Source organism: Meriones unguiculatus, chromosome X (genome assembly GCF_030254825.1).
Source record: "Meriones unguiculatus strain TT.TT164.6M chromosome X, Bangor_MerUng_6.1, whole genome shotgun sequence".
Taxonomy (NCBI): domain Eukaryota; kingdom Metazoa; phylum Chordata; class Mammalia; order Rodentia; family Muridae; genus Meriones; species Meriones unguiculatus.
The window spans coordinates 120,769,775-120,786,627 of NC_083369.1; the positions used below are offsets into that span (position 1 = coordinate 120,769,775).

General features: G+C 39.2%; 1 protein-coding gene across 1 annotated transcript in view; it reads left to right on the top strand.

Annotated features, from left to right (window-relative positions):
• Positions 1-16,853, top strand: part of Gpc3 (glypican 3) — a 363,266-nt gene that overhangs the window by 31,006 nt on the left and 315,407 nt on the right. Inside the window, exon 2 of the mRNA XM_060374526.1 lies at positions 6,021-6,182. Within this exon, the coding sequence (XP_060230509.1) occupies positions 6,021-6,182 (162 nt within the window). The remainder of the gene's footprint in view (positions 1-6,020; positions 6,183-16,853) is intronic.

Genomic DNA, 16,853 nt, shown 5'->3' on the forward strand with positions numbered 1-16,853 from the left:
CCCAGAAGGAGGTGATCAAATAGCCAGCCACTGAGCTCATGTCAGACCCTGAACCTCTTACTAGAAAACCCACTTGGAAACTGAGCAACCTATGAGCTTCCTTTGAACATGGGGTCTAGGTCCTCTCCATGCACGGTCCTTGGTTGGAGTATCAGTCTCTGCAGGACCCCTGATCCCAGGATTTTTGGCTCTGTTGTTTTCCTTGCGGAGTTCCTTTCCTCTCTAGGTCTTTCTATCTCCCTCTTCTTCCATAAGTTTTCCTGCACTCTGCCAGGAGTTTGGCTATGAGTCTCAGTAACTCCTCAATATCATGGTGGGTAGAGTCTTTTAGAGGTCCTCTGTGGAAGGCTCCTGTCCTATTACTTGTCTTCTCCTACTTCCTATGTCTATCCTTTTTGCCCTTCTGGATGAGGTTTAAGCATTTTCCCTAGGGTCCTCCTTGTTGTTTAGCTTCTTTAGGACTGTAGATTTTAGTATATTTATCTTATATTGTAAGGCTAATATCCACTTATAAGTGAGTATAAACCATGTGTGTCTTTCTGCTTTTGGGTTATCTTATACAGGATGATCTTTTCTAGTTCCTACCATTTGCCTGCATATTTCATGATTTTCTTGTTTTTAATTACTGAGAGGTATTCCATTGTGTAAATGTATCACAATTTCTGTATCCATTCCTCTGTTGAGGGACATTTAGGTTGTTTTCAGATTCTGGCTATTACAAATAAAGCTGCTATGAACATAGTTGAGCAAATGTCCTTGTTGTATACTTGACCATATTTTGGATATGTGCCTGGAAGTGATAAAGCTCGATCTTGAAGGAGTACTATTCCTAATTTTTTTTTTTTGAGAAAGGGCCAGATTGAGTTCCAAAGTGCTTGTACAAGTTTGCATCCCTACCAGCAATGGAAGAGGGTTCCCCTTTCTCTACAACCTCTTCAGCGTGCATCATCCCTTGAATTTTTGATCTTAGTCATTATTATGGGGGTGTGGTGGAATCTCAGGGTCATTTTGATTTGCATTTCCCCAATGACCAAGGACACTGAGCATCTCTTTAAGTGTTTCTCTGCCATTAGATATTCCTTTATTGAGAATTCTCTGTTTAACTCTGTAGCCCATTTTAAAATTGGATTACTTGGTTTGTTGGTATTTAACTTGAGTTCATTATATATTTTGTATATTAGCCTACTGTCAGATGTAGGGTTGCTGAAGATCCTTTCCCAGTCTGTAGGCTGTTATTTTGTTCTGATATCAGTGTCCTTTACTTTACAGAAGCTTTTCAGTTTCATGAGGCCCAATTCATTAATTGTTGATATTAGAGCCTGTGCTGTTGGTGTTTTATTAAGGAAGTCATCTCCTGTACCAATGAGGTAAAGGATCTTCCTCAACTTTTCTCCTAACAGACTTAGTGTGTCTGGTTTTATGTTGAGGTCTTTGATCCACTTGGACTTTAACTTTGTGCAGAGTGATAAATATGGGTCTATTTGCATTTTTGTACATGTAGCTATCCAGTTAGACCAGCACCATTTGTTGAAGATGTTTTTTTTTTTTTTCCCCTATTGTATCGTTTTTGGCTTTTTAGTCAAAAAATAATTTTCTGTAGGTGTGTGGGTTTATTTCTTGGTCTTCTATTCGATCCCATTGATTCACCATTCTGTTTCTATGCCAATACCATGCCATTTTTTTATTACTATTGCTCTATAGTACAGCTTGAGATCTGGAGTGGAGATACCTCCAGATGATCTGTTGTTGTACAGGACTGTTTTAGCTATTCTGCATTTTTTATTTTTCCATATGAAATTGAGAATTGTTCTTTCAAGGTCTGTAAAAAATGTGTTGGTATTTTCATAGGAATTGCATTGAATCTGTTGATTGCTTTTTGTAGGATGGCCATTTGTACTCTGTTACTCCTGCTACTCCATGATCATGGGAGATTTTTCCATCTTCTGCTATCTTCTCCAATTTCTTTCTTCAGAGACTGAAAGATTTTTTCATACAAGTATTTAACTTGCTTGGTTAGAGTCACACCAAGGTACTTTTTGTTATTTGTGGCTGTTGTGAAGGGTGTTGTTTCTCTAACTAATTTCTCAGCCCATTTTTCTTTTGTATGCAGGTGTGTTTCAGTTTTTTTTTTTTTTTTTAGTTCATTTTGTATTCAGTCACTTTGCTGAAGGTGTTTATCAACTGAAGGAGTTCTCTGGTAGAATTTTTGGGGTCATTCACTTATAGTATCATATGATTTGAGAATAGTGATACTTTGACTTCTTCCTTTTACGACTTGTATCCTTTTGATCTCCTTAAGTTGTCTTATTGCTCTAGCTAGGACATCAAGAACTATATTGAAGAGATAAGGAGAGAGTGCACAGCCTTGCCTTGTCCCTGATTTCAGTGGGATTGATTTAAATTTCCCTCAGTTTAGTTTGATGATGGCTGCAGGCTTGCTGTATATTGCTTTTACTATGTTTAGGTATGTGCCCTGTATCCCTGATCTCTCCAATACTTTAAACATGATTAGGTGTTGAATTTTGTCAAATGATTTTTCGGCTTCCAAGGAGATGATCATGTGGTTTTTTTTCCTTCTGTTTGTTTATATGGTGGATTACACTGATGGATTTTCATATGTTGACCCACCCTGCGTATCTTGGATGAAGACTACCTGGTCATGGTAGATGATATCTTTTATGTGTTCTTGGATTAGGTTTGCAAGTATTTTATTGAGCATTTTTGCATCAATGTTCATAAGCTAGATTGTTCTGAAGTTCGCTTTGTGTGGTTTGGGTATCAAGGTGACTGTGGCCTCATAGAATGAGGTTGGTAATGTTCCTTCTGTTTCTATTTTGTGGAATAGTTTGAAGACTGTCAGCTCTTCTTTGAAAGTCTAGTAGAATTCTGCACTGAAACTATCTGGCCCTGGGATTTTTTTGGATGTAAAACTTTTCATGATAGCTTCTATTTCCTTAGGGGATATAGGACTATTTAATTTATTTACCTAGCCTTGATTCAGCTGTGGTAAGTGGAATCAATTATGAAAATTGATCATTTCATTTAGATTTTCAAATTTTCTTGCATATAGGCTTTTGTAGTATGACCTAATGATTGTATTTCTTCAGTGTCTGTTGTTGTGTCCCCTTTCCATTTCTGATTTTGTTGATTTGGATAGTTTCTCTCTGCCTTTTAGTTAGTTTGGCTAAAGGTTTTCTTTTTTTTTTTTTTTTTTCTTTTTCTATCTTGTTGTCTATCTCTTGGTTTCATTGATTCTTCGAATTGTTTTTTGTTGTTGTTGTTGTTGTTTCTAGTTTATTGATTTCATCCCTGAGTTAGATTATTTCCAGGCGTCTACTCTTCTTGGGTTTATCTGCTTCTTTATTTCCCCTAGGGCTTTCAGGTGAGTTCTTAAGTTGTTTGTACGAGATGTTTCCAATTTTTCTTTATGAAGGCACTTAGTGCTATAAACTTTCCTCTTAGCACTGCTTTCATTGTGTCCCATAAATTTGAGTAGGTTGTGCCTTCATTTTCATTGAATTCTAGGAGGACTTTAATTTCTTTCTTTATTTCTTTCCTGACCCAGCTGTCATTGAGTAGTGAGGTGTTCAGTTTCCATGTGTGTGTAGGCCTTTTGCTGTTGTTGTTGAGGTCCAGCTTTAGTCCATGGTGGTCATGTAGAATACAAGAGATTCTTTTAATCTTCTTGTATCTGTTGAGGCTTGCTTTGTGACCAACTATATGAACTATTTTGGAGAAGGTTCCATGAGGTGCTGAGAAGAAGGTAAATTCTTTTGTGTTTGGGTGAAAAGTTCTGTAGATGTCTGTTAGGTCTACCTGATTCATGACCTCTGTTAGTGTCACTTTTTCTTCGTTTAATTTGTTTTGTTGACCTGTCCTTTGTTGAGAGTGGGGTGTTGAAGCCTCCAACTATTAATGTGTGGGGCTCTATGTGTGGTTTAAGTTTTATTAATGTTTCTTTTACAAATGTGGGTGCCCTTGTATTTGGGGCATAGAATATAAGGTGACCTTTCCCATCTCTTTTTATTAATTTTGGTTGAAAGTCTATTTTATTAGATATTAGAGCCATTTTATTAGATAGTCCTGCTTGGTTTTTGTGTCCATTTGCTTTGAAAACCGTCTTCCAGCACTTTACTTTCAGGTAATGTCTATCTTTTTTACTTAGTTGTGTTTCTTGTACACAACAGATTATTGGGACTTGTTTATGCACCCAATTCTGTTAGTTTCTGTCTTTCTATTGAAGAGTTGCTTTCATTGATATTGAGAGAGATTATTGACCAGTGGCTGTTAGATCCTTTGATTTTGTTTTGTTGGTTGTGGTAGTGTGATGTTTGTTTGGTTACTTTTAGTTTTACTGTAGTGAGGTTTTTTTATTTCCTGTGTTTTCCTGAATGTAGTTAGCTTTCTTGGGTTGTATCTTCTAGTATCTTCTGTAAGACTGGATTTGTGAGTAGGTATTGTTTAAAACTTTTTTTTTCTGTTGTTGAATATCTTTTTTCTCCATGTATGATAATTGACAGTTTTGCTGGTATAGGAGCCTGGGCTGACATCTGTGTACTTTAGGAGTCTCCATGATATCCATCCAGACCTTTCTGGCTTTCATAGTCTCTGATGAGAAGTCAGGTGTGAGTCTGATGGGTTTGTCATTGTATGTTACTTGGTCTTTTTCCCTTGCAGCTTTTAGTATTTTTTCTTTGTTCTATATACTTACTGTTTTTATTATTATGTGGCAAGAGGATTTTCTTTTCTGGTCTAATCTAATCTATTAGGTGTTAGGTAGGCGCAGTCCTCTTGAAGAAACAGTGAGCCCTGTAGTTTGGTCAGTTTAGCTAGGGATACAGGTTGCATCTTGGAGCAATGTCTGTTCTGTAGGTCTGAGGTTGGAGCTGTGTGTGTGCCCCAGTACCCAAGTGGTAATAAGTGGCAGATGAGTACAACACTCAGAGCCTGCAAGGATTAGTTAGGTGTCCTGACGTTGGACCTGATGTTTCCCTCAACTTGGGGTTTCTTTCCGACAGAGAGACCCAGTCTGTGGTGTTTTAGGTTCCACAGTTCAATCTAGGTTGGTACGTAGAGCACAAAGGTACAGGCAAGTGGCTCTGCGCTGGTGACTGAGCACCTGCTGGAACCTGGAAACTTTTCGTGGTGGTGGTGGGGATGGTTCGGCTGGGTACCCTGAGGTTGGACCTGATATTTCCTTCACCGTGGGGTTTCCTCCTAACAGGGAAACCTAGTCTCTGGATCCCTGGGGCCCACAGTTCTGTCTGGGAGGGTGAGGTGGCATGCAGGTGGGTCTCTGGGCTGGCACCTGTACACCTGCTGGACCCTGGGATCTTTTCCAGGGTTTGTCTGGGTGATCTGACATTGGTCCCGATTTATTCCTTCACTGTGGAGTTTTCTCTCAATTGGAAAACCCAGTCTCTGGAGTTGTGGGGCCCGCAGGTCAGTCTAGGATGGTGATCAGAGCACACAGGCATGTGGCTCTGGGCTGGTAACTTAGTGCTTGTAGGGACCCGGGAACTCTTTTGGGGTTTAGCTGGGTGACCTGAGAATGGACCCGATTGTTCCCACACCATTGGGGTTTCCTCTTGTCTGGGAAACACAATCATTGGCATTTTCGGGCCCACAGTTTGCCCTGTTGTTCGCTGTGCAGTCACTGCTGTCCCGCCTGTCAGACGCAGTGTCCTCTCGGAGCTGCCATAATGTAACTCCCCAGAAGAGTGATATTTTAAAAGACAAATTAAATGTTGGTGTTCAACAGTGTGCACTTGGTGCTGCTATAAATTAGTTTCTTTAGAATTTATGAGTCAGACCTCAGCAATTAACTGACAGCTATTCAAAAGAAATCAACTATGAGGGAAATTAGATGTACTGACATAAATAACATAATCAAGACCTACTGTATTTAAATTGAAATGTGTTTTTTCATCCTGTTTACTTGTTTGTATGTGTGTTTGAGAGAGAGAGAGAGAGAGAGAGATTTTCTGCTCACTGAGACATGAATACCTTATTTGTTTCAGGATCAGATTTGCAAGTGTGTCTCCCCAAGGGCCCAACATGCTGCTCAAGAAAAATGGAAGAAAAATACCAACTAACAGCACGGCTGAACATGGAACAACTGCTCCAGTCTGCCAGTATGGAGCTCAAGTTCTTAATTATTCAGAATGCTGCGATTTTCCAAGGTGAGTTTGGGGAGATCATTTTCTATGTGCTGCTCAACGGCATCATTATTTGGGCAATGGGCTTTCAAATGCTAAATATAATTTATAAATTACCATTCCAGCATGTACGCTTGATATAAAAACCTCCCAGTGAGAAACCCTGGATAAGGAAACACACAGTTTTTAAAGAAACTTCATTTTACTGTTTGAAAAAGTGGATACTATTAAAACTAATTGTCCAAGGACATTCTGTTTCCCTGTATGTAAAAGGCATAACACACTGCTGAAAAAGTCAGTGACAATTTTCTCTGTTAGTCTGTAAGACTTGTTTTCAACCATCACAATGATCACCATCACCACCAAAACAACTCTATAAATTCCAAGGCCAATTTTTTTCCAGGGTGAATCACATTCCTATGGCATATCCATAAACTCCTTCTGACCACTAGGACCATTTCCATTTAAGAGGGAGAAGCTGGCTTGTTGGCCAGTCATTTTCTAGTTTGTGTGAGTGAGTGGTTTCCTCTCCTCTCCTTGTGAATGTCAGTTCTCACCATGCTTCTCTAAGAACTGTGAAAGGATGGGCAGCAAGCATTTCTATCCTTAGTAATTTACAAGAAAGCTACAGCAGTACAGGGAAGACTTTCTCAGATTAAAGATCAATTGGAGATGATGGTAGTGATAAGAAGTCTTTATACAGTACTGTGGGATTTTAAATAATTAACATCTGTCACTTTATTTAATCTTCACAATATACCTATGAGTGGGCTTTTCTTATGTCAGTTTTATTGATGAAGATTCAAGACCAGAATGATTAGGTAATTTTCTGAGGCTACACAACTAAAATAGTGAAGGAAAGATCTGAAAATCCAAGTTTCCTGGTTTTTAGGGTCCATGATTTTTAATCACCTGACTTAGGCTACCTCTTGTGACTAGGAAAATTACTTGCAGATACAGAGATTTTCTTTAAAGTGTGTGTTGGGGGTTTCTGTGTGTGGGTATGCCCTTGGTAGTATGGGTGTGTGCACAAATATATGCATGTGTGGAGGCCAGAGGTCAATGTTGTTCATCTTCCTCTTTCACTCTCCATCTTTAGTTTTTTTGAAAGAGGGTTTCTCACTTAACGTGAACTTCACCTATTCTGCTAGGCTGGCCAGCCAGTGAGCTTTAGGAATATTCCTCGACTATGGGGTTACAGGACCACAGTACTACACATGACTTTTTATGTGGGTGCTGGGTATCCAAACTCCTTACTTTACTGGCTGAGCTATCTCCTTAGCCCTCTTCTAGCCCTTCTAAATTGAGCATAGGGAATCAGCTGCCAGTTGCCTGGAAAGGTAGTCTTGGGGTCAGAGCTAACACTTCTGACTACTTGACATGATAAAGTTTCATATTTACAGGAATTCCCCTCTTTGACTTTTAAGGTGGGGTGATTATACCTTATTTTAGGTATTAACACGAAATCATCATTATTAGCTAAAAATGTTCAAATTAGCTAATAAAGCAATCATTCACACCAGTCTCTTGTTTCAAAAGCCTCCCGGGATATTGATGTTAGGTTCGTTATATGACGTACAATATAAAAACGTGAAATCTTTGCTAACCCATTTATACAGTGAGGCTCTTGTGAAGCATTTTTTTTTTGAGACTAACAATTTAGTGATAGATTGAATAATTCAGCTCCATTTAAAAATGACACCCAGCATTCATGTACTGAGTGCTTAGATTGGTTTTGGAGTTGATATAGTGGCTGGAAGCGGTGTAATAAGTAATGTGACAAGAAGATTGGGTTGAAGTGGACAGATGAAACTTAGTCTTTGAGGCATGAGGGCACTTGGTGAGAATGGAATATCAGTGATTTATTTTAGTTCCTAGACTACCATCCCCACGTTACTTCTCAACCATTGTCTGGTGAGTTGGAAGGGCAGAGTGATGACGCTGGTATCCCAGTCTTCAGACAGCTGTTACTGCTGTCCACCTGAGGGTCTTTGTTGTTGGGATGCATGCACCTGTCCAGTCTTGCGCTTTGCATATTGTATCTTATGAGGCTGGAACAGCATGAGACTAAGGACAAAAGTACATCCTGACAGTGTTTTGATTGGACTGGAGTCAAGATATGGCTGCTATTATATGGGAGCTGAATATTAGTCAAATGAGCAGGAGGAAGAAAACAGAGGCAACACCTACTACTGATGTCCTCTCTCTGTCTCTGTCTCTCTCTCTCTCTCACAGACATATATAGGAGTACGTGTGTGTGCACACACACATTTATTTCTAGAATTGCAGGCACAGAGAAAAGGACAATTCTAGCAAAGAAGTATTGAAACCACTAAATGATGCCAACTTCCTTGTGCTGTCATTCTTGCCATCATGTCTACTCCCTCTTTATCTCTTTTCATTCTATTTTAGTTTCTTTAATTTTATTTCTAGTGTGCCTCACTTAAGAAAATAAAGCCAACAAGAGAAAATAGAGCACAATCACAGACCTCAAAGCACTTATGTTATGCTTGGAGAAGCATTGACCACAAATCCATTCTATAACAAAAACATTTTGAAGAAAGAAGGCCTCAAACAAGGGAGCAGTATAAGACAATTGCTATGAAAGCTGGCCATCTATTTCCTTTTTCTCATAAGTACTTATTATTCCCATGAATTGGAATTGAGAGGCACAATTGTTTTTGCTCTAAACTAAACATTCTGGTAGACCAAATTTTTGAGAAAATTGCCTTACTACTTTGTTTATGTGAGCTTTGGTGAGGTAGCTTTTGTGAGCTATTTTCTCCACCACGTGCAGTTGGAGCAAGCTTATCTTATTCTTGGGCTAGATTCTCAGTCTCTTTAGAATTCTATCAGCGGCCCTTACTGGAGGCATTTCAGTACTGAGGATGCTTTGCAGATATGCGCACAGTTCCATGAGCAGTCCTTACTGCCTCAATTTGGATTTTATGTCCTCAATTGTAGGAAGCCTTTGCCCTCATAAATGAGCCTGGGGCCCTTTGCTACAGTGGTTGGAGTGCTCTAATGCTAATGCTGTTTTGATAATGATTGAAGCATTAAAAAAAGTTGTTCTTTATCCTCAATCTTTGCATTGCCTCGTTTCCTAAATTTAATTTACTTAGATGTGCTTAGGAAAATGGGGCAGCACAATCGTTTTTTGTTTCTGCTTAATTAATTCTTTTTGAGAAACTCCACTGAAAGTACATTTTCCCTTTGCTTTCTCTCTTTTCTCTTCCCTACTTTATAATAATGAGGATAGATAATAGTGAAGATTTACTAAGTTCCTACTAAATGATGCTTACTTTTACATAATTATCTCATTTAATATTTCTAGCAACTTTATGGGACCTGTAGTATAATCATCATGAGTTGATAAATAAGGAAGCTCTAAGGTACCACAGTATATCCTAAGATATCTGTCCTATGACATGGTTCTTCTTGGTCTTAGTTCAGTTGAGACAAAAACAAAATTAAGAAGTGGTGGGATTTATGGTCCCCATGAAGAAAAAGGAGACCTGAAATTTCATAAATCTGATACCTCCTCATCCTTATGATTAGAATTCTGTTTTCATTGGTGGAAGTTCATTATGACTTTCAGCCTTATACTACCAGGAAATATTTGGGCATGTGTCCAGGGTTTTCCTCAAAATTGAATGATTCTGGTCTTCCCCAAGGTGCCGGAGACTGGGGGAGAAAAAGCTCTTTAGTATGCATCAACACTTTGCTTTTGCTGGAAGGTGACTATCTCACAACTTGAACTCTTGATCAGAGAGAAAAAACTGTGGTTATGTTGCAGACAGCTCTACATTCTCTACAATGCCATGGAGCTTCTCCTTATGTAGTTAGCTCCTCTGAGAGCTCCCAGGGTCCTTGCTTGGAGCCTATTATTCTTATTAATGCATAATCATTACAAGCCCGATTTTCTGACTTTCTAGCTATTTAGTAGAGAAGCAATTGGATGGAAGTGTGGAAGAATGCTATAGGGATGTGTATGCATAACATGAAGCAACACGTAACAGTAAGAATGGACACTATAGAAATGGACTGAGTAACTCACTTCATGGCAGTTTATAGAGGGCTACATACCTACCCGCTTCAGTAGCCCCAGACATATTGTAGGTACTTCATATTGGTTATTGCGAAACAATATGGGAAGATCAGATTAAGTTCATTCTATTTGATTAATATTTAAATCTCAAAAAGCTTTAACTAATTGTTGTACTTAAGAGTATGAGAAGAATGCTGAGTTTAGGCCAGTGAAATGGTTCAGTTGCTAAGGGTTCTTGTCACCAAGCCTGATGACCTGAGTTCAGTCCATGGTAGAAGGTGAGAACCAACTTCCAAAAGTTGTTCTCTGATTTACACACATGCATGTGCTCATATACACACATCCACACTTATAAATGCAATAAAAGCTTTTAAAAGAATATTGAGTTCTGAGTCATAAAATCCAGGCTAATACAAGATCTCCATTTATAGTTTCATGGTTTAGGAGACATTATTTAGACTGGATTATCCTTCTTTGCCACATCTGTAAAATGGAGCTAAAAATTCTAGTCATAGTATGTGGAAATGTCTTACAACCAATAATCATTAATTACATTCCTTACAAAGAAAGTTCCTTTCTGTTGACACTTAACCCCAAGAAATGATGAGGGACATTGGCCTCTTTGAAGCTGGACTTCGTGAAGAGCTTGAGCAACTTCTGCCACAGATTGATGCTAGGGATCTAGGTAACTCCAGAGCACCAGACCCTTTAAAAAGGGGATATGCTTTTAAAAAAGCTCTTGCATGCATGCAGTTTTGCTGTTTGCAATTTTTGTACTGCCAGAATCAACTTGCTTTTCTATTCTCAAAGTGTCTCTTCTAGATGGTGTGTGTGTGTGTGAGAGAGAGAGAGAGAGAGAGAGAGAGAGAGAGAGAGAGAGAGGAGAGAGAGAGAGAGAGAGAGAGAGATCTTACTTAAAAAAAGGAATAAAAATATTTTAAAAAGTTTTTTTTATGCGTGTGTGTGAGGGTGGGTGTTATTTTGTATGGTATATTTTACACACAAACATGTTACTAGTTTAGAACAAGTGTGTCATATTCAAGAGTAGGTGTTGGGGAGGCCAGAGGCCAATCTTATCTTTTTTTCTTCAATTACTTCACCTTATTGATTTGAGACAGAGTCAGTCACCAAACCTGTACCTTGCCCTTTTAGCTAGACTGCCCCGAGATCCACTAGTTTCTATCTAAGTTTAGTGCTAAGGTTACAGATGCACTCTGCCACTCCGGGCTATTATGGGGGTGCTGAAGACCTGAACTCAGGTCCTCATGTCTTCACAATAAGCATTTCACCAGGGGGCCATCTCCCTGCCCCCAGGCCACACTTGAGTTGTTTTTCTATCTTGACTAGAGGCAAAGGAAGGTGTACCCTCCTGGCCAGTAGTTGATTGCCACCCATATTGGGGGTTTGCTTTCTTCTACCTGTTTACCTTGGAGGAGCTGGATAGAGAATAATGCCTTTGAGTGGGAAGAGGGCAGCAGTTTCTTTGTTGCTTTGGTTGCTTTCTGCCCAGCTTTCTGTTTCTACCTGTCAGAGTCCTGTCTCTCCTACTCCCCCTAAATAAAACTGACCTTGGTTAGAACATCCTTTTCTATCATCTCTGAGCAATTTCCCCAGTCATTTCTGCTTGAAATAACTGGGGGAATGTTATTTAAGCAGATCTTTTATTTATTTGTTTGTTTATTACTTCACAGTTAAAATTTGACTAAATGATTGCTTGAATGTTGATAAACATGTTTTTGTGAGTCAATCATTTGTGAATTTAAATTTTGAAATGTGGTGGGGTTTTTAAGTGAGTACTGAGCAATTTTTTCTCCATTTCACAATCACCCCCCACTGCCTAGCCCTGCTTAGGCTGAGCCCCACTGAGTTTGAAACTTTTAACTGCTGGCCACCCTGTCACAGCCTTCCTTTGTTGAAAACAGTGTGCCTGAGAGAATAATTGCATTGATGTCTAATCAGGACTTAATTCATTTGTTGGAGGTAAATAGAATAACATTCTGTTGAATAGAAGAATTTTAGGAACACAAACCGTGACCACAAGTGAAGTTAGATATCCTCAAAAATGTCAATTATTAATCAGCCCACTCATCTGTGTAGCAAAACTCTACTAATCCCATTAGAAAGGGGAAATGTCTAATCAGAGCACAGAAGGTGCTGGCTTTAATTAGTGGACTTTTATGGTACTGTCTCAAAGAGGTATTTTGGTTACAAAGGTTTTTTTATACAATTCTTTTGATTATTAGGACTATTGGACAAATAACTGGAAACAGAGTGTTTTAAAGTCATTCAGTTTTGGTCTAAGAACTTTTGGATTCCATTTGGTTTTGAAATTGTTGTGGCTTTAGCTGAGCTGGAGCTAGGGGAGTTTCAAACCTTTCCTGTGCCCCCTTATTGATTTAGGGATAGTCAGTCATTAAGCTGAAAACTGTTTAATAAAATGAGCTTAGAAAAATGACTCAGTGTGCAAGCAGAGACTACTCTAAGGCCACCAATGAGGTGAGAAGATTATGCAGATGAACTCCCTGTTCATGCCCCTCCAGTTAGCCCCACCTCTTGCCCTCCTCACCGCTGTCCACTTTTATCGCTACCATGCCCCACAAAGCAAATCAAGGACGCTTTTCCTGCCCTGGAGGAACTTCCAGGAAGACTCTTACTTTGCCTAGACTGATTGCTCCCCATCCTTCCTCCCCACTGGGCTTTGTTTACTTTCTTAAAACATATGTTCCTCCTCCTCCTTTTTTCTGTTTCACTGCGTTGCAGTACCTGATATGGGAGTAATGAAGCATATGTTTGAGAGATTTCAATTCTCCTGACAGTTGAATGGAGGTAGAAACAATTTTCCTCTGAGCTGGAAGTGGTAATGTTGAAATTAAAAACACTTTTCCTATGACTGTGAGACGCTTCCAGGGTTAGGGACTCCTCCTTTCTCCTTCAGTCCATCTTCTCTTCTCCCATCTCTTGCCCACACCCATGCATTCCTCACCCTGGCTCAGTTGTCTCATTCATCATCTGGTGGCCTTGTATTTCAGGTCTAGGCCCCGTAAGTTGCCAGATAGAATACCAGCATAGGCACAGCTAAGTCTCTTCATCTCCTTTGTTTTCCACTTCTGCAATGTAATGCAATGCAATGCTTATGGATACAGCCTCAGGGTGAGGTCAGCTGGGCTCAGATTATTCTAGGTGAGAATAATAAGCAAACTAATGTGGGGGAGGGAGCAGTGGAGAGTTTTAGTGTCGTCAGGACCTTCTTTTATAAATAGGCACTGAATGAGTCAGTGAGAGAAGAAAAACTTCCTGCTCTGAACAGTTTCATTTTTTATTTATTACATTGAAACCTCACACTAAACCTTTCCGCACAGCGCCATGCAGTGCCATGGAATGTACAGCAAGGTGGGCAGCGGAGGCCCCGGGGATGGGGGTGGGGTGTGGAACCCGGTCTGTCCTCCGGCTCATCCAGGTACTTGAACAAATGTTTTCCAAAAATTTGTCATGGAAAGTGATTGAAATAAGTTACCAGGACCACAGTTACCAGTAACAAGGTGGCTGCAGATGAATATCCAACTTGAGTAGCTGCAATGTTTAAAAAAAAAAAAACTTCATTGGTTTGGGTGCAACACATGTTTTGGATTGTAAAATGAAGTATTAGTCAAGAAACCTTGAACAGAAGCAGGTGATGAAAATTAGTATTTTATTTGATATTAATTAAACAAGTTATATAGAAACAAACAGTTGATTCTAAAGAAAGAAAGGAAGGAAGGAAGGAAGAAAGAAAAAAAGAAAGAAACTTCACATCAAGCCTGTGAAATTGGCACATTGTTAGTTTCATTTTACTTCTGAGGAAGTTTCGGAGGCTTAGGGAAATTATGAATCCAAAGGAGCGTAGCCAATACATGGTGAAGAGGAATCAGACCCAGGAAGAACAACTCAAGAGACCATGCCCTTAAGTACTATATATTAGCCAGCTTCCCTGTATTTTGCTTTGTGGTTATGGGCAGAAATTCAATTCTCTTTCTTTCGAGGGAAATATATTCCATTTTATTTGAGAACTTGCTGAGCAGTACCTAACATGTCCAAAGGCAAGTCCAAAGGCAGTACCTAGCGTGTCCAAAGGGTTTCAAAGATTTAAATGACCACCTTCCTACCACCTGAGAGTTCAAAACTCACAAAACAAGACATTTGTACACGGTTAACATGGGTATATGGCACTCTTAGAGAAATGCTGCATGAAAAACTTTTACAGTTTTTATACCAAGTTGGAGTGGAGCCATATTTACTGAAGCTAAAAGTTTCTACAGTTTTAAGGACTCCTTTCCTAGGAAAAGGATATTTGAAATACCAAAACCTTGTGGGTCTTCTGGAAGTGGGTGTGCCAAGGTAGGTCCCTGTAGCTCTTGTCATCAGCTTTCTAGCAAATCTGTCTCCATAGAGACTTGAAAAAAAAATGATTTCAACTAGTAGCTGGACATTCTTAACCGAGGTGGGGGAAGATGTTCCGTGTATCTTCTCTCCACAGATGTGGTTTTGAACTGAAGATGAGAGCAAGTGAGAGAGTCAGGTAAATCAGTGTCCGTTTCTTTCGCAAGTCCAAATTATTAATCATCTCTTAGATACTACTCTTTCTGGACTTGCTGTCACTGATCCTTCTCTTTTGAGAGTATGGATAGGGCTAGTGGGCCAAGAATGCGTTCTTCAGTCAGGCTACAGTCTAAGTTCAGCTCTGTCATAACTCTTTGTGACCAAGGAAAAGTTTCTGTCCTCTGAGCCATTAAAGAAAAAAGGGCTGTGAGGTGAAAGCTGGCCCTTGCTACAGATCCTAGGATTACCAGGTCCGACTGATTCTAGCTAGGTTTCAATGAGACTGATGGTAGCTGTTGTTTTCTTAATGTATCTTGTACATTTAAAATTGTAAATTCAATTCTATAGGGAATACCCTACTTTCACTATATCGAATAGCATATATCTGGTACATACACAGTTTTAGTGATTTTAAAGCTTTGATATAATGAACACAAGATTATTATAGGTTAATATTTTAGAGCATTTCATGTTCATTTAAAAATGGCTTCTTGTAAAACTTTGTGAATCTCACTGTCTCTCCCTACCTTTCTAGTGTGAGTGTGTGTCTGTCTGTCTGTCTGTCTGTCTGTCTCTCTCTCTCTCTCTCTGGGTGTGTGTGTGTGTGTGTGTATTCATGTAAACACACACAGTTAAAAATTTTCAAATGGTCTCCCAGTGGTCTGAACGATTTTCACATAGCCTCTGAATCTAACCAGCAAGAGGAATAAATATTCTGATTTCTACTGGGTTGTATTAGGAAAAGAATGATAGTATGATTATCATATTTCTCTTCTTTTGTAGATGTTTTCATCCTAAGTAGAGTGTAATCATTGGATGAGACCAAATCATTTCCCCTTCTAGAAACCTGTAGAGTTTCTTCATAACATTTTTCATGTTTCAGGTGTTGGTATGTGGGGTTGGTTATTTGATGAATACACATTTTCTTTTCTAGAGAATGAGTCCTCTATAAAGAGGGCATGCATCTGCATTCTGAAACACTGCGCCTCAGGAGAGATAGGACATGTACGAATGGATCTAGATACACAGACACTTGCAAAATTCCACAGTATTAACAGAAACAGATTTCTAACTCTTTATCTTCCCTGGAAACAAACACCAACATAGCCAATGAGAAAAGTGAGAGACTGTGTGTCAACAGCATTTACTTCTAGGTGTTCAAGACACTCACACCTAACATCCTAAAAGTCTAGATAGAATAGTGGCTTGATGCTTTCCCAATAACGAGGAACATCTTAGGCTTCCCTGAGCCACTCTCTCTGCTTCTGACCTCAGCACAGCCAGGCTTCCTTGTTAGATTTCCTTGTAGTGTGACCTACTCTCACTTGACAGATCACTCTGAACAAACTCCATGCCACAGGAGTGATAATCTATGAGAATGGTGACCTGTGCCAGCCCATCCAAATATGCTCCTGTGTGTTCTACCATACAAGGGGAAAGAAAATAACCTTTCTTCACTATCTCCGTGTATCAAGTAGACATTTTTGCATGTAACTGAACCTTCCCAGCATCCCTTCACAAAGGCACTATTAGTCCCATGAAGAAAAGAAACCCAGAGTATGGTCTCTTAGGCAAGGTAACTTCATGTTGAATTTTAAATTTCCCATTTTCCCCCTACATTATAATGCACTCTCTCTCAACAGTTAGTAGTTCTTCTAATTTGAGGACCAAACACACAAACTTACCTTTTCTTAGACTGAGCTTGAATTTTAGATTTCATGTTATGGCAGAACATGCAGGCTTTACAATTAAAACACTCATAAATTCAAACACTCTTGCCTTGTTCACTATTTACACAACTGCTTTTCACAAAATAGGGATAATGATTATATGCCTCAAAGAACTGTGAAAACAAAGCACAGATTATGTCAAGCAGTTACCTTTTTGCTTGCTATATACGTGGTCCTCAATAAATGGAAGCCATTGATGAAGAAAAGTGTTTTCATTCTTTATTGCAGCTGTTTACATTATAATAGTACTTTCTTGATCAATTCTAATACAAGGGAGTTTTCTTTAGGTGTAAGAATTTGACCAAATATGTAGGGGAGAATGGCTGACTCAAAGAAAAGAAA